This window comes from Perognathus longimembris, chromosome 12 (genome assembly GCF_023159225.1).
Source record: "Perognathus longimembris pacificus isolate PPM17 chromosome 12, ASM2315922v1, whole genome shotgun sequence".
Taxonomy (NCBI): Eukaryota; Metazoa; Chordata; class Mammalia; order Rodentia; family Heteromyidae; genus Perognathus; species Perognathus longimembris.
Genome location: NC_063172.1, coordinates 57,506,594 through 57,525,230, shown reverse-complemented (window position 1 = coordinate 57,525,230; position 18,637 = coordinate 57,506,594). Strand labels below are relative to the sequence as shown.

The following is an 18,637-nucleotide window of genomic DNA, read 5'->3' as shown; positions in this document are numbered from 1 at the left end:
AAGACATAACTATTATTGTTACATAAAGCTATCCTTGTTCTTAGGAAATGCAGACTAAAGTATTAAAGGGTCATAGCATACATAATGTCTGCAATGATCAGAAATACACATATATGTAAACCGACAAATGATAAAGTTGGCAAGTGTCGAAATAACAGAATCCAAGTAAAGAGGTTAAGAAAATTCTGCTTATGTTGCAGCTTGTAAAGTGGAAGTGGTTTTGAAATAAAAAATACACTGTACCTCTGTCCAACTTAATCCCATCATCAAAACGGGAGAAAAGCCTGTATCTCTGGGCCCAGTATTTTGCCAGCTCAGGAACAGAAGCTATCTCAGGAGGCAGTACTTTTATCTTTTTGTTCTTGTTTTTCTTCTTCTTTTTCTTCTTTATTCCAGCTAAAATAAGATACAAAGAACACAGGTGTTCACTATGAAAAAACAAAACAAGAGAGAACCCAAAGGTCTTAAAGGGTAGCCACACCAAATAGTCACAATTTCGTATTGTTTCAGAACACATGTAAAGACACACCCAGAGCAGCAGGAGGGAAACACACTAGATTCACATCATAGTTGTTGTTTTCTTCTTAGTCTGAGAGCTTGGAAAAGTAAACAAGGCTTTCTAAGATCCAATTTTTTATTCCTATAAAAGGAATGAACAATGTGTAACACTGCACTAGTTTCTTTTATAGCACCAACAAGCTGATTATCCCCAAATGAAATTATAAAATCTTCTAAATCTGAAACTTTTTTTTTTTTTGGCCAGTCCTGGGCCTTGGACTCAGGGCCTGAGCACTGTCCCTGGCTTCTTCCCGCTCAAGGCTAGCACTCTGCCACTTGAGCCACAGTGCCGCTTCTGGCCGTTTTCCGTATATGTGGTGCTGGGGAACCGAACCTAGGGCCTCCTGTATCCGAGGCAGGCACTCTTGCCACTAGGCTATATCCCCAGCCCTAAATCTGAAACTTTTTGAGCGGTGACATAACTACCTGTAGTCAATATTTGAGTGTATTCAAACTGTACATAAAATTACCTTCAGATGCTATGTGCAAGTGCATATAAAATATAAATGAATTAGTGATAGGACTTAGGTTCTATTTCTAAGATACCTTTTTTCTCTTTGTAAATATTCCAAAATGGAAAAATCGAATTCTAAGCTTTCAGAGCATTATAGGTCGGTATAAAAGTGATCACATTTTATACACAAAATGGAATTATACTCTTCCATTAGAAGGAATGATATTTTACCATTCATAAGGAAATGGAAAGACTTGGAAAAAATATATTGAGTAAAATAAGCCAGAGCCAAAGAAACCTAGGTTGCATGGTTTCCCTCACTTGTGGTAACTAGAATATGCCTGTAAATCTACAAGTAAACACACTAGGTGGTAAAAGAAAAGAAAAGAAAACAAACTTACTGGGACACGATAAATTGTACAGATCCCTAGGCATTCACGCAGAGTGAGACTAAGGGAGGATATTCTTAGGAGAGGATCATATAGGTACAATAGCTATGTGCACTGGACAAAATAATCTTTATTGAAACGAACGCCAGAAAGTGGAAACACGAGGCTTTTTTTTGCCTTGCTTTTTGTTTTCATTTCTTTTTGTCTTGTGTGTTTACCTGTCTTTGGGGATGGCAAGGGAGGAGGCAGAGAAATGGTTGGACAAAGGGTGAACAAAAGCAGCAGTGTCAATCACCGGACTCTATGTTGAAAATGAACCATACAACTTGTGGGTGGGGATGGGATGGAAAAACCGGGAGAGAAGGAGTGACATTGATATAAGAAATATACTCATAATCTGACTTGTGTGACTGCAACCCCTCTGTACATCATCTTTATAATAACAACTAAATTTAAAAAAAGTCACAAGAAGCAAACCAAGTGGTTGAGCAAAAGTGCTTAGCTTAGGCCCTGGGTTCAAGCCTTATGACTGAAAAAAAAATCCTTTAAGCTGGTGCCAGTGGCTCACACCTGTAAACCTACTCAGGAGGCTGAGATCTGAGGATCACAATTCAAAGCCAGTCCCAGCAGAAAAATTTGTGAGATTCTTATCTCCAATTAACTACCAGAAAACCAGAAGTAGAGCTGTGGCTCAAAGTAGTAGAGTGCTAGCCTTGAGCTGAAGAGCTCAGGGAGAGTACCCAGGCACAGAGTTCAAGCCCCACAACTGCCAAGACAAAACAAAACAAAACCCCAAAACAATCCCCCGAAAAACTAAATACATTTTCCTGGTAAAGTAGTTCAAGTGGTAGAACACCTGTTTATCAAGTATGAGCTGAAAGCTCAGTACTATAAAACAAAACATAAACAAAACATAAAACAACAAAACACACTTTGTTAAGCTGGGCGCTGGTGGCTCATGCCTGTAATCCTAGCTACTCAGGAGGCTGAGAGCTGAGGATTCTGGTTTGAAAACAGCCCAGGCAGAAAAGTCCATGAGACTCTCTTCTCCAATAAACTACTCAGAAAAAGCTGAAGTAGAGCTGTGGCTCAAGTGGTAGAGTGCCAATCTTGAGCAAAAAAGGCCTTGAGTTGAGTACCAGGACTGAAAGAACAGCATAAAACTTGTTAACCACATTCCTTTACTTTTGAATTTTACAGAAATGCACTTTTTCCCCCTCAATTCTCTGAAACAAAATCTTCCAAGGACTGATTAAGCTCTAGTCCTAGCAATGTTAACTCTAGAAAACACACAGCATTTAAGAAGTTGAAACATGGGTCACTTTCCATTTCATCAAAAAGGCCCTCACTCATGAAGATTGAATGAGATTGTTTTCTTAAACAACTATCAGTTTGATTATTTAGTTCAGTTCTCAGCAGATCAGAAGCAGAAATGTAGAAAGACTATTATAGCTAGCTGACCAAGAACTCAACACTATCACACTGAAATGGCTCTCAAAGATAGGACTTTGTCTTAATCTGGTCACTGGATCATTACAAATAGCAAAGTACAATGAGTGCTTTTCAGGAGAGCTTGACAGTTCTGTTATTTAAGACTATGTCAACACTCCTTGATCACTCTAACGATCAACATCGTCCAGATGCGCATGTGAAAACAGAAACATTTCACATTACAACTCCCAGCACTGGGTGTTTATGGAAGTTGGGTACTGCAGGAGATTAGGACATAGTAAGAGAATTTGGTTTTGAGGTCTACCACTGTCATTTACTTGGGCTTATTCCCTCATTTCTCTGAGCTTCACTTGTAGAACAGAAAACAAGCCACCTACTCAGTGGGCTACCATTCAGATTAAGAATAAGATGTGAAAAAGCATTTCAGAAATCTGCATGTGTCACATGAACAACAGGCATGATGACACTGGAGTGTAAGAAAATTTAAACTGCCCGAAGCACAGTTAGAAAGGTAGAAACGTAAAATATGAAGATCATCAGTACATGCACACCACACAAAGGAAAACAAATCAAGCCAATCTTCTCGCTATGAAGCCGAGAGAAATAAATTAAGAATCACAATATAGTTGTTTTAGAAGGACAAGTTTAAAAAAGTCAACACTGTATAAAATAAAAAGTCTATCTTATTTTAAAAAAGCCTTGGTGTTCCACTGATATTTCTAACTATCAAAAAAACTTCTGCTACAAAAATTCAAATAGCACCAGGTACTGGTGGCTCACATTTGTAATCTTACTCAGGAGGCTGAGATCTGAGGATTACGGTTCGAAGCCAGCCTGATCAGGAAACTCCATGAGACTCTTGTCTACAATAAACTACTCAGGAAAAGCTGGAAGTGACATTGTGACTCAAGTAGTAGAGCTCTAGCTTTGAAAAGAAGCTCAAGCATAGCGCCTAGGTCCTGAGTTCAAGCCCCAGGGGTACACTGACACACACAGAGACAGACAGACAGATACACATAGGCACACACACTTAAGTTCAAATAGTAAGAAAGGATACAAAGTAAAAAATGTGACATTTCCCTATTCATTAGAGCCCAGTACTGTGAATATTTTATATGGATGTACTATTAGTAAAAAAAAAAATAAGCTACCACAACCAACTACAAAAACTGAAAGAATTATGAAAAAGAAAATCAGAGGTACAGCAAATTTCAAGAGCGATGGACCACCTTTGCACAACAGTGTCAGCAGAGGCCAAGCTGGATGGCAGATGTGGTCTTTATATGCTATTCTCTCCTGTGCTTTCTTCTTGATTTTATCAGGATAGTTTAGCTGACAGTAAAGTGTGCTTGGAGTGTGAAGTCATAGCTAATTAGTGCATACATGCCTAAAATGCTTTCTCTCATTGCAATGAAGCCTGAAGCACAGATGATACAGAAGTGAAAACTAAGGGAATACAAATGAAAGATAAAAATGTACTCATAGAAGCCAACCAGCAAATTACAGTATATGTAGTCTTACTATCAGTTTCTAGCTGGGGACAGTCCGGTGTTTCTTCAGTTACACAATCCTGCTCCTCCAAGACAGTAGCTACCATGCTGTCTTCTTTTTTTTCCATTTCTAGTTCCCCGACAGAAGTGTTGGCTTGACATTTTCCAGGTTCTGGAGTTCTAGTCTCTACTGGATCATCAACTTTAAAAGCAGGCATGTCTTGTTCTGATTCGCTGCTTGTGCAAGTATCTTGCAAGTGGTCTTGTGAAAATGATGTTTGTAATGTTTCCTCATCTGCTGGTTGATTAACCCATTTCAGGAATTTCTCTACCTGAAATTTGAAGGTGCCATTATAAACATGACTTAATAGTAAGCACAATCTCTTTCCACCTTTTCCCACTTGTGACTTGACTGACAAACTGTGTCATTAGCTCACAGAGGCAAAATGCATCACACAAGCTTATAAAAATAATTCTGGGCATCCCATGACCTTATTAGAGATTTCTTCCAAAGAAAGAAAACAAGATTATTTAAATATTTCCCATCATAAATTAAGAGGATAAAGCCAAACAGTCTCAGTAGCTTTATATGAATACCGGCAACAAAAGGGTTGTGCTATGATTTACAATTACCAATATCCCTATTTGTTATTCACTTCAGTTTAGTTTCTCATGTTATATAGAACTTCCTATCATGTCACATGGCATCAAAGATGAACTCTAAAAGAAAAAGTACCTATTTTTTTTTTTTTTGCCAGTCCTGGGGCTTGGACTCAGGGCCGAGCACTGTCCTTGGCTTCTTTTTGCTCAAGGCTAGCTAGCACTCTACCCCTTGGGCCACAGCGCTGCTTCCAGCCTTTTCTGTTTATGTGGTGCTAAGGAATTGAACCCATGCTAGACAAGCACTCTTCCGCTAAGCCACATTTCCAGCCCCCCCCCCTTTTTTTTTAACTAAGTGGTACTACTTCAGAAAGCATGAGCTCTGCCACTTAGTGAAACAACAGTGCCAGTAAGATTAAGTCCCAATGAAGTAGGTTTATTTGTTGAAATGGTATCAATGCCCAAGGTCAGGAGATGTACTGATCTTCTGTAGTAAGAATATTCTTCATAGCAAGTTTACACAACCTTGCCCTAAGTAAAGTAAATTAACACTCAGAATCTTCCTAATACTGACTCAGAAAAGTCCTATGGGACTAGCGAGTCTACTTCAGATACTGCCAGAGACACTAAAACATTCATTAAATAACACCAACATCTAATCAATCTACAGTATAATAAAAATGAAATCAGGGCTGGGAATGTGGCTTAGTGGTAGAGTGCTTACCTCGCATACTTGAAGCCCTGGGTTTGATTCCCCAGCACCACATATATAGAAAAGGCCAGAAGTGTCGCTGTGGCTCAAGTGGTAGAATGCTAGCCTTGAGCAAAAAGAAGCTAGGGACAGTGCTCAGGCCCTGAGTTCAAGCCCCAGGACTGGCAAAAAAAAAAAATCAGATATAAACTTGTAGCATGCTTTCTGAAGGCAATGGCATAAAGGCTCTGTTGCCTAGAAGGTAAAAGATAGCTCATCAAACCAAGCAATCCTCTATGTTTGCTTCCCAGGTGCTTGAATGGCAGGAATAGCAAAGCTCAGGACAGAATATATGACTTTTTCAGATTACAATGTGAATCACTATACTGGGTTTATATTTCACAATATAGGGGTGAGCTTGTTATTTCCAAGTGTGATCAACTACCAGTGGAGGAGCTCAGAATTAAGGCTGACAATATATGCTACATCAGAGTATGGACTGCCTGCCTTATATGAAACAGATGAGAAATTCCCCATGTCCCTGTCTGTTACTATACAGACAGCACAATTTGACTTATCTTCTTAAAACACTACCACATCATAGCTTTCCAATATACCCTTTCTGTCAGATCTAGTTTACATAACATACACATTCAGGAAGTAGGTAGGAAAGAATTTTAGTACTCTACACAGAAACAGACTGGCAATTTGTATAGATGCATGAAGCCCTGGGTTTGATTCCTCAGCACCACATAAACAGAAAAAGCAGGAAGTGGTGCTTTGGCTCAAGTGGTAGAATGCTAGCCTTGAGCAAAAAGAAGCCAGGGACATGTTTTTAATTTTAATAAGTTCACAAAATGTGACTCTTTCTAAGTATAAAACAAAATGTATACATACCTTACTCAGAGTTTTGCTTTTCTTAAAAGATGGTTTTTCTGATTCTTCAGTAAAGAAGATGTGTTTGTTTTTCATCTTTATTTGTCTGCGCATGTCTAGGTACTTTGATGTCTGTTTCATATTCTTCTCTAGATACCTGACCTGCCGATGACTGAAATTAGGAATTTCACCATACCTGTGTACAGATCAAAAGAAAAGACCTAACACATTAAATTCTAGGAGAATGTTTCTTTAAAAGAAAAGAGAAACACTAAACAATTTCTACTAGTTTATTAGTATCCACCATACTAATTTTACTAATGAAAATGAAGAAATCAAGAATTACAAAAGTGTTCCTGATCTAGTTTCTTTGTTAATTTTAAAACAAATACGAAATGTCAAAGATAGGCAAACTTTTTTTTTCTCTCCACTTTCCTTTTTTGATGTAGGGGCTCATTATAGCTTGGTCTTGCCTCTAATTCTTTTTTTTTTTTTTTTGGTTCAGTCCTGGCACTTGAACTCAGGGCCTGAGCACTGCCCCTGGCTTTTTCTTGCTCAAGGCTAGCACTCTACCACTTGAGCCACAGCGCCACTTTCGGCTTTTTCTATATATGTGCTGCTGAGGAAAAATTGAACCCAGGGCTTCATGTATTCGAGGCGAGCATTTTACCACTAGGCCATATTCCCAGCCCCATGTGTGAACACATTTTGATGCATTCATACAATGGAACACTCTTCAGCAGTAAGAAGAACCACTGATAATCAGTAAGCTGAAAGGCATTATACTTAGATCTTAGGAAATGCCCTAGATGTTGTTAGTTAGAAAGGCCAATTAAATGTACATCCCCCAGTAGAAAGGATAAGGTAAATGTATATTCAAGGTATTTAGGGTATATTTTTACAAGCTATAAGCCAGGCACTTATGGCTCATGCCTTTAATACTAGTGATTCAGGAGGCTGAGATGAGAACAGCAGGTCAAAGCCAGCCAAGGTAAAAGTTTGTGAGAACTCATCTCCAAAAAATACAGCAAAAAGCAAGGTCAAAGGTGTGGCTCAAGTGGCAGAGCACCAGGGAAGCAAGCCAGCTAAGGAAGATCAGGCCCTGAGTTCAAACACTAGCAATAAACAAATAAAAAGTAAGCTAGAATATGCATAGTATGAACTTATATTTTTTTCCTCTTCAGTACTAGGGTTTTAAAACAGACAAGTAAATCTGGAAGGATAGATGTTAAACTCTTAGACACTGTCTACTGTTGAGAGTGGTTTAGGAACAAGATTTTCACTTTCAAGTTCTTCAGTTTTATGACTTTTGTAATAAAAAAAGCAAAAAGGTTACTGTACATTTGAATAGTTCATGGCATCTTTGTAATGTTCTTTATTTGTTCACAGGAGTAAATATGTTACATACTATGTACAAACTATGTTTAGGGCTGGCTTGAATCTCCTTCCTAAGAAATGATCTCATCTTCCATTAAGTGAAAACCTCTGTGAGTTGCAGTTGCTTTATCTGTGAAACAGTAACACTAGACTGCTAGAAGTGCAAGTGAGTAACAAATGATCCACGAAATGTATTTGATATCTCTATTATAATGCTTACTAACAAGGGAAGTTTGTACTTACTTGATTGTAATGTATGAAATGCTTTCAAATACAGAATCATTTATTATCTAAACAAATACCAGTGAGTTTTAAGATAGCTTAAAAGTAATATAATACTCATGGGGCGGGGAAGGGAAAGGGGTAGGGGAAGGGGGAATGAGGGACGAGGTAACAAACAGTACAAGAAATGTATCCAATGCCTAATGTATGAAACTGTAACCTCTCTGTAATTCAGTTTGATAATAAAAACTGAAAATAAAATAAAAAATAATATAATAGCTTTTATGGGTAATTACTTTTGTCCTGAGCCATGTTTGAATCCTAGGAGTGAACCATTGTCATCAAGGTCTGAATCTGGGTTTTCATAGATGTCCAGTTCATGGCTAAACAAAGAAAGGGTAAACAATAATAAGCCATTAACTCCAGCCCACTCATTCAACCAAGTATCAATAGCCAATGACAGCTAACAGACCCAGGAAGCCAGGAGAAATACTACTTCAATCAGCATTTTTCCAAATGACTTAAAGTACTAAGCAGTTTGGAACATAGTAATAAGCACTCTAGTCTTCCACAAACACATCAGTTAATTACCTACTTCTGAACATGGTACCAGTGTTGATCTTTTATTTTACTTTGAAAAAACACCAATAAAAGCCATAGCTAAAATTAATTTCCTAGAATGATTTCTCTAGAGGTTCTCCCTAAAAACAAAGAAACATTTAAGGAGTATACTTGATCCAAAAAATTTTTTTAAATGTTATTACGAAAAATTAAGTTGTAATATAAATAGGTAGACCAAGAGAGTCCACGTATTAGGTACCTTTACAAACCCTGTCTACATGGGCAAGGGCATCAAGTAAACAAACATGGTGAAAAGTAATTTCCACAAAGTTAGTTCTTCCAATTAAGTTAAAGTCACTAAATATTTTGTGTATTTTCTTGGTTCTAGAAATGTTAAGTACATGAACTCTACCTCTAGGAACTTGCAGAAATGAAATGGGTAATTATTAATCAAGGTCTACCACAAACAGGAAATAAATACAAAGAGGCATGCTTCTCTGAATTAAGCAACTAAGGCTTCCAGAGCTTGTTTGTTTTTCTAGTGACCATATAAAAAGCAAAGACGTGGAACACCTCACATCCTAGTAGAGAAAATAGAAAAATGAAATTTCTCTGATGTTGAAATTCTTCAACAACCCAGTCTTTGTTATCTATAGTACTAGCATCTGACTACATCCTACTTCACAGTATACCTTCATTATTCTGTTGTCTAATTATACCTAAAGGTGATAAACAGAACATTAGTTACAGCAGTTAGTTAGTTGGGTTGCTCTCTAGTTTTAGATGACCCCATTACAGTTTAGTTTGTCTCAGTTTTTTCCATTCAATGAGAGCATTAGAATCAGCGCTATGTCAGCACTAAAAATCTGGAATGATATATACCCAGACTTTTGAGGAAAAAAAAAAAAAAGAACCTGAGGGAGAGATGGGCTACTTATTAAAAGTTATAATCCACTGATAGCACCTGATACATACCACATGCCAGCTTAAGTCCACCAAATGATCAGCCCAATTTTACAGATGAGAAATTAAGAAAAATATTTAGAGCATGTGTGCACCAGTTGGGATATGACCCCGAGTCCACAAGTTCAGTGTTCCCAGAGATTCTGCCTTCGTTATATGTAACAAGCAATTATAGTTCTTCACTTGTGGACACAATGCTCACACTCATTTATTTTGAACATAGCAACTTACCTCCTCTTAAGTTTGCTGGACTTACGCTCAGGTGGATCTTCTTCACTCTCATCTCCATCAGTCCCATTGGTGTGCGGTCTGTCTTTGCATGTATTTGCCCCCAAAGACTCCTGTGGCTCTAAAGGGGCAAAGGTAGTACAGTGGATTTCCTCCTTGGTTTGAGAGTTTTTCTGCCAATTGCAAAGACAATCAAAATATTTCTGCTCCTTTCCTGCAATGAGCTATGTATGCACACCAGGAAGTATCATGTTCTATCTACCTGTGTGTCTAGATGCAGTCTGAGCATAATAGAAAAAACTGTAACTATATCTATATAATCTTGAACAATCCTCTTGTCTTAGCCTGAATGCTGAGATTATAGATACATAGCTACTTCAGCTGCCTTAAGTACCCTTGCTACTTGCAAAGCAATAATCTGCCTAAGGATGCACTTTTTAGAATGTACCCCTACCATTTTATTAAAGAAAAAAAAGTACTTCTTAGTTGCACGCATCTATACAAATTAACCTACCAATTTATGTGTATGATAGCCATAATCTTATCCTTACAAAATGAATTCCAGGAAGCTAGAACTTGAGGTGTCAGAAGTGATATCAAGGAGAGGGTGGTAGATGAATAAAGAAGGGAAGAGTGAAAGAATAAGTCAAAATATTTAATGCATATATGTGAAATGGAACTAGAAAAATTGAGGAGCTGGTTGGACTTCAGAGAAATGGGGAGAATCACGAACGGTGACTTTGATCAAGATGCACTGTATTCACAAACTGACATGCTAAATTTAAACTCCTTTGTACAACTACTTACACCAACATTTGTTCCACAATGGAATAAGGCTGAGAACAAAATCACTCTGTATCATACTTCTCTAGCATCAAAACAGTAACAATACCACAACTAGAGAATATTCCCTCCCCTCCAATTTTCCTGATGTAATCAGTTTGTAGAAACTTCTTTTTCATAAGAGCATCCTCACCCTACTATGAGCTTCTTTCATCAGCTTTAACTGACAATGGTAGCAGTCTGTACAATAAGGGTTTTATTTTAAAATCTCATTCAAGAGTCTCAAGTTCAGTATTGCAGATATTTTACTGATGAGAATCCTAAAACCAATATTTTGTTACAAATTAGGATCATGTCCTATTATTGAGATTCTTTAGTGAGTAAGACTTCACTGGTCCTAAATGAACTCCAACTATGACTCCCATCTGCTGAATGTCAAATGCTTGCTCTTAACCACTCTCTAACTCATTTGCTCTGGAAAACTGAAAGGTCTAAGCTTATTCTAAATTAGATTTCTGATTAAGGAATAACATTTTTGAGGACCATATGCAAATATTCATACTAATACAAAATATAAATATAAAAACAACATCCAATATTTCTATTTTCTATTACTATACTATGCAACATAGTTGGTATTTAGTTCTACCCTAAAGGGTAAGTGGTAATTATTTTGCTAAGTAATTCATTTTGCTAACTATAACTTGGTAGAATAAATCTGAATAATCTTACCTGGATCTGGCTGGTCTGGACTGCTATTTCCAGATGAGTTGCTTTCCTTGCTTGCTCCATTACATGGTTCATTCCGGCCAGAAGCAGGGCATTCTCTCCTGCTGCTAACTTCATTCAGCTGCCCAGAGGATTCTAACTGTCTCTGTCCCATGTCCTCTGAATTCAGAGTTATATTACTGATTCCATCGAGTAATTCATGGTGATCCTTATCACTTGAGCTTTCTTTAACAACCATGTTAGGTGAAGACGAAGCTGTCAAGTCTACTTTCACGTGATTTTCATCATTCTTGTCTACTTCTGTTTGAGACACACAAGTATCTGTATCACAGCTTGGTGAGGCATCAAAAGTCCAGCCCTTAGCTTCCCAATATTGAAATTGTTCCAAGTAATACCAATAAAGCTGACTGTAATGCTGCTCCCATTCCTCCTTTGTGTCAGGAAAGTTCCAAGGTTCAGAAGACACTGTCTGATCTGGATGCTTTTCCTGCCAGCTTTGCCATAACAGACCTCCTCCATATTCATTCCAATACTTTTCCCATTTTTCTGTAACCTCTAGCTTTGGAGATGTCTGTTCAACAGGATTTTCAGGTTCAGTGTCCTTTTTGCTTTGAGATTCACATGTTCTAGTGTCCTCAAACTGTTCAACTGAAGAAGGGTCATCTGAGACTAAAACATCATCTTCTTCACAGTTTTCTCTCCAAGATTCTTGTATAATTTCTTCCAAGTACCTCTTTTGAGGTTTTCGCTTTTTCTTTTTCACTTTAACCTTATTTCTAGTATTCATAGACACCTACATCAGACAAACGAGAAGTGAAATATAAAATTTACTTTATAAGCTAGAACAGAAAGTAGACTCCAAGTCCAGTTTGGTATTGAATACTCCCAAATCTCCAACGTGGGCATATGACTCTTCCTTCCTCCAAGGAGGAAAAGTCAAAATGGGATATATCTCAGCTTCTAATTTTGGTGAACTGACGAATTTGTACATCTGAAAATAGCAAAGTGAATGTATATAAATTATGGACAAAGCATACCTTATAATACTTTGTTCTTTTTTTTGGCCAGTCCTGGAGCTTGGACTCAGGGCCTGAGCACTATCCCTGGCTTCTTTTTGCTCAAGGCTAGCACTCTGCCACTTGAGCCATACCGCCACTTCTGGCCATTTTCTATGTATGTGGTGCTGGGGAATCAAACCCAGGGCTTCACGTATACGAGGCAAGCACTTTTGCCACTAGGCCATATTCCCAGCCCTCCTTATAATACTTTATAAAGGAAACCAAGAAATAGAAATAACTACATAAAAATTTACCTCGAAATTCTTATGTGCAGATACTCCACCAAACTGAAGTGGCAATCCCATACTTCTCATGAGTTCGGCCTCGGAATCGAGTTCACTTCCATCTGGACCTCTGTCTTCATTGTTGCATAATTTTATAGTGTCATGGGAATGACCATCTTCCTCCTCTTCTGTAGTTTGGTCTCCTACATCCAACATTGATTAGTTTCATTTTAGTGACAAGTTTTCTTATCCCCATTATAACAAAGAACCTGAGATTTAGGTCATGATTACATGAGCTGACAGAAACATGTGAAAGTTATTTTTTAAGAAAATGTGAAAATGTGACCAGCCAATAAAAAATAAAGTAACACCACCTAGCAATGTCTACAAATGTCAATGCAGCTCCCTTTGTCTTAGGAAATGTCTCTCTATGGCAGGCCAAGTGCTGAGAGGATGGAAGGAACTGGGCACAGGACGATATAATGGGGGAGTAGTTACATGTTCCAAGCCTACCTAGAACACCACTGACAAGACAGGGCATTGCGAATCATGTCTGGTGGAATTATGTTAGGACCTGTTAACCAGAGAGATAAGAGATATTTCCTCAGGCCTTTTCCAGATCCTTTGATACAACAGCAATTTAGGTCCCTAGGTTTTGTGGAAGAGGTGATATAATGAAAGGTTCTGCTATGAAGTTTGAAATCCACAAAACTGGAACCCATGGGAGCTCTGTGATTCTAGATCGGTACGGAAAAGCTATCATAATAATAAAGTCTACCTTGTCTTAAGCTAAAGAGTAGATCACACTACTATGTAGAAAAGTATCATTCAAGTGCTCTATTAACTAATTTAAACCGTGAGGTAACAAAAATCACTTTATACACTTTGCACACTCAATGATGAGCTTCACTTCAGGTTCGTGATCACAAGCAACAGAAAGGCAATCTTACACAACAAAGTGGAAGAGACAAAAAGGAAACATTAAATGTCATGTAGGTATATTCTATTAAATAGACTCCCCAAAGAGGGGAAACTGCACCGTCTATAAACAAAGGTGATTCCACTCATCATTCTATCCATGAAGCTCAGAAGAGCAGGAGTTAAGTTTTGCATACACATATTTTCTTACGTTTGGTACAAGTCTAGTGTTTATAGAAACCTCACTTGTAGCACAGTGCAATGACTGAAACAATAGTGATGTGCTCCGTCTTGAGAGATGAGCGCCCCCTCCCCCACCCCGTAATTGTGGCAAACTGTACTGGGATGGAATGATCAGGCCTTCTAACTACACATGCTGCAGTTCTAAAAACAAACAAGTTCATGTAGAAAGACAAATAGGATAGGGAAGTCTCTGACCAATGTGAGGCTCAACGAGTGCAGACAAAATCTGACTTGCTATTTAGGAAAGTTAATTCAAGTGCATCAATTGGAATTTACTTTGATTTCTTTGCCTACATGATAAAATTCTTATGAAGAAATAAGACATTTTCTACTTTTCAAAGCTTTTAACATCAGGCTAATTTGACACCTCAGAATGGATGCTACACAGGGAAAGAGAGTCTACATCAAGTCCATACAGTAACTATGTAAAAATAAAACATGTTTATACGTATTTATGTCCATACATAATATAAAGGAATGTCTATGATTACAGGATTATTTGCTATTTATATTTTATGCTAGTAAATTTAACATTGTAACGAATTACATATAAATTAACATTGCTTTGGTAATTTTATCAAAAGGAAGGGCTACGTAGTGTTATATTACCTGTATTATTGCCATTGCCTTTGACATAGTAGCCTTTCAATCCCAGTTTGCACAATTTTCGATCCCTGTGAAGCAAATTAAAGCATCCATATTCAAATAAGTGAAAACTTAAGAGACAGAAACAAGTTAAGGGCAACATAGTTTCAATGAATAAAAAAGTTAAGCAATAGAAAAGCAATTTGCCAATATATTTTCCTGACCTATAACAGACATAATCTATTTTCCAAGGAGTGAAAGACAGACAGTATATGTAAAACAGTAGTATATTTTCTGACACAGGGTAGCATTTACAATTATGACTACTACTTTTCCTTAATACTGAATAAAGTTGCTTAAATTAAGTCTAGGTGACTATTGTTGTTTTAGTGGTACGAGTTTTTAACTGTTCTTTCATCACTTATATTGCTTCTCTTTTTGTTTTTGTACGAGGCGCGCACTTTTACCACTAGGCCATATTCCCAGCCCCCTCTTTTTGTTTTTGTAATGGGGGCTTTCTGTAGGCAACACCAGCCCCAACTAGGCTATGCCTAAGAGTTGAGCATTGGTTGGCACAGACTATAGATAGGCTCTTTTTCCTTGGCCTACACCTCCAACACACCACTGGGCATTCTTCTGGTGAACCTCTTGGTCTTACACACAGGGCTAGCCTGCGTGGGCCTAGCTTGAACCAAATGAAGTGCTGACACTTCTTCGTGGGTGAGAAAAGTAACACAGGTGTCCAAGATTACTATAAGAATGTTCCAAACTACAAAAAAATCTGGGCATACATATTAGTAACAAGACAGAGCATACCTGCTTAGCAAGCATGGGGCTATGAGTTCAAATCCCATTATCCCTCCCCGTTAAAAGACACAGTTCAGGGGATTTCTTGAATGCTTAATAGGGCTAGGGGAAGGCTTTATTCAGAACTACTGCAATAGGCTTAAACACTGTAGCAAAAAAAAAAAAAAAAAAGACCTGCTCAACTCCCAGTAGAGCAAACACAGTTGGGGAACTATATCATGGGGATGGAAACATTACTAAAATGAAGAATCAATGGTAGAAGGGTTTTTGCTAAGGCAAGGCCAGAGTGATCATATACTGAGGGTAGGGGGAATTCTCAGTAGAAACTCTTTTTTTTCTTTTTGGTTGGCTGTAGGGCTTGATCTCCGGGCCCTTGAGGCTATATAGCTCTACCGCTTTGAGCTACAGCTCCACTTCTGGTTTTCTGGTAGCTAACTGGAGATAAGTCTCACAGGCTCTCCTGCCTGGGCTGGCTTTGAACCGTGATCCTCAGATCTCAGCCTCCTGAGTAGCTAGGATTACAGGTGTGAGCCACCAATGGCCAGCTTTGGTAGACATTCTTAACAGGATTATTGCTAAAACCAGGCCAGGAAGGCTGAAAACGAGACCTAAATTACAAGCCAGCTCAGGGAAGCCTATAAAATTTGGTGATGGTATCATCTGTCAATAGAAAATGTAGATCAGTTATTGATAAGGCATCAGCAGTCCACTGGATTTTTGTCAATTTCAGTGAATACTGTTTTTAGTCCTCATGTTGCTCTTCATTTTAATGTCTTTCTAATTTTGATTACTGTCACTGAAATACTTGGTATTGGTATATGTGGGTCTCCCTGTTTCTATATCTATCTTTTCTCATCTTTAAAAAGGTTGGGTTATTTTTTAAATATTTATTATATTAAAATGCCTTGCTCTGTGGCCTAGGCTGGCCTCAAACTCACAATCTTCCATATATAATTCCTCAAAGATGGCTTCTTGCCTTTCCAATTAATAGCTTTAATTACTAGCTAAATGTGAATGACTCAAGTCTCAAAGATCAGCTTACATCTCTCTAAACTTCCAAACCAATACATCCAGCTTCTTATATTGTCTATTCTTAACATAATTCATTGATTGTCAAAATCAGAATGTAAAAAAAAAAAAAAACACCAAAAAAACAACCCTACGATATCCTCACCATTGTTCCAAAAATAAAACTTAACCAGGGACTCTTTACCTAATCTCCTTCATAGCTACGCTTTAACTTTCCTTCACTCCTCCAACTCTAAGTCAATTCGCAACCCCTAAATCTCTCTTTCTTTCCCCCTTTTCTGTTTTTACTGCCCATCCATCATAAGCCAAGCCATAAAGTCTCTCACAACAGCTGGATGCTGTCTGTATACCTACTTAATATATATGACTGTTATCTCATCATAACATTGAACCTCAACACAATCTGAGATGTATGTAGCCTTCTTATAATATCTTACATGTTTTAATTATCAGTGCCTACCAATCCTGTCTCCTATCTTTCCTTCTAAGGCATTTTGTTTCATTTCACAGGCTTCCTTCCGAAAAGTCCTTTTTACAGTATATAGCATGTGGAATGCTTCTATCCACTCAAATTTACCTCAGCTTATTTAACTTTAGATTCCATTCCAAAGGCTACTTTCTGAAGATATCTGTGATGCTTGGAGAAAGCTCAGGTAACACTCCAATCATTAAGTTTTTCTTCATAACTATGTCAACTGTAATTAACCAGGTAATTACCTAACCAGATATTTTAATGTATTATCTATTTCCAGTGCTAGGAAATAAAAACAACACATTTAGGGACAGGATCTATGCAATATCCCAGGGCCTACAAGCATACCTGAGACACAGGAGCATGAAAAACCTTCACTGATGGGCTAGGAATGTGGCTTAGTGGTAGAGTGCATGACTAATGGGTTTGATTCTTCAATACCACATAAACAGAAAATGTCAGAAGTAATGCTGTTGTTCAAGAGGTAGCTCAAGTGCTAGCCTTCAGAAAAAGAAGCCAGGGGCAGTGCTCAGGCCTTGAGTCCCAGTTCCCAAGACTGCCCCCCCCCAAAAAAAAATCACTTATTAAATGAATACTTATGTATAGGATTAAGACTGAGGATTTAATACATATTGAGGCTTGAACCCAGGACCTCACACCACTTTAGCTTCCAGCTCCTCTCTCTGTATTTTGGTTTGGGAATAATATCTGTTAACTTTGGAGGGCAGACAGGCTGGAACTCAGGCTTTTTTTTTGCCTGACATTCCCAGGGGCTGTGAATGTATGCCTACACCACAGCCCTTAGCTGAGACTCTTTCTTTTACAATAAACTTAACAATATCTTATTTCTTTTTGGACTTTCAGATTATTTCACAAAAACATATAATGAAAAAAGTCCTTCAAATTTAAACTTGTACCACATTAAGTTACATTTAAAGTCTGTTTTATACAACTCACTTCCACGAAGATATGAAAGTTAACAAGTAGCATGTGAAATTAAACACACTATTTAGTCAGGGAAAAGAATGAGCTAAGTGACTAATTTACCCATATTTTAAAAAAAAAATCTAGTTTCCAACTTCCTTGTTACTTCCCCCCCCCCCCATGAAGTATCTATTTTCTATGCCAATTTTTTTTTACCCGGAAGCAAAAGTTTCCCTAAAATACAGATCTCAAAACGGAGGTTAAAAAAAAAAAATCACTTGGCCTTTTATCTCAAGTAATTTTAAGTCCTCATAGTGTGCATTTGAGCTTGAGTAGATTTGGTCTGAAAAAGCCTTGAAAACATGTTTTACAAAGTTTAAACTTTGACCTTATGATGTCACACCTATAAGACACCATACCTTTCACCCGCCCACCCTCCTTCCCTATCTCCCTCCATTTCTCAATGCTTCCCAACATTTATAAACAGGAGATGGTAACTGTGAATTACCACGTGTTCCCATCACAAAATGCCTTCAAAACCGTATAGCCAGTCACTCCGTAATAGCAATGGCAGCAGGAGGGGACGGCCCTTCCGTGACCCCCGAGGGATCTGGCGTTACGGAGGCATCACTCCACCACACAGGCCCTCCGGCTGGGCTCTGAGAGCCACCCCCGCGACCTCTAGGACACCGGCGTTCCCGGGCGGCATCGAACGCGCGAGGAGCGGGAAACGCGGCCTACTTACTCCACGAACGCCCGGGAGCACAGGCAGAGGACCCGACAGTCCTCCTCCCGGCCTTCAATGAACAGAAGCATCTCAGCCACGCGGCTCCACTTCTCGCAGCACATTTCAGCCACAGCGGCCCCCGCCGGGTCCCCGCTCGGCTCTGGAGACAAGTCAGCAGCGGTCCTCGGTGCGCCCGGGAGGGAGGAGCTCAGGAACGGGCCCGGGGCTGCTCGAGCCCGGAGTCGGCCGGGGAAGCCGCCACAGGAAGTGGTTCCGG

General features: G+C 38.6%; 2 protein-coding genes across 3 annotated transcripts in view; one reads left to right on the top strand and one right to left on the bottom strand.

Annotated features, from left to right (window-relative positions):
* Tgs1 (trimethylguanosine synthase 1) overlaps nt 1-18,615 on the bottom strand; it is a 31,024-nt gene extending 12,409 nt beyond the window's left edge. The window contains exons 1-9 of one of the 2 annotated variants that reach the window (XM_048358352.1): nt 18,379-18,615; nt 14,426-14,490; nt 12,686-12,858; nt 11,377-12,166; nt 9,865-9,982; nt 8,406-8,492; nt 6,532-6,682; nt 4,375-4,675; nt 244-396 (exon numbers count right to left, since the gene is read on the bottom strand). In XM_048358352.1, the coding sequence (XP_048214309.1) occupies nt 244-396; nt 4,375-4,675; nt 6,532-6,682; nt 8,406-8,492; nt 9,865-9,982; nt 11,377-12,166; nt 12,686-12,858; nt 14,426-14,490; nt 18,379-18,482 (1,942 nt within the window). In that variant the 5' untranslated portion in view covers nt 18,483-18,615. Of the gene's footprint in view, nt 1-243; nt 397-4,374; nt 4,676-6,531; nt 6,707-8,405; nt 8,493-9,864; nt 9,983-11,376; nt 12,167-12,685; nt 12,859-14,425; nt 14,491-18,378 lie in introns of both variants that reach the window. The other variant, XM_048358351.1, reaches the window with a different exon arrangement.
* Tmem68 (transmembrane protein 68) overlaps nt 18,502-18,637 on the top strand; it is a 30,770-nt gene continuing 30,634 nt past the window's right edge. Inside the window, exon 1 of the mRNA XM_048358354.1 lies at nt 18,502-18,637. The gene's annotated coding sequence lies outside the window, so the exon portion shown is untranslated.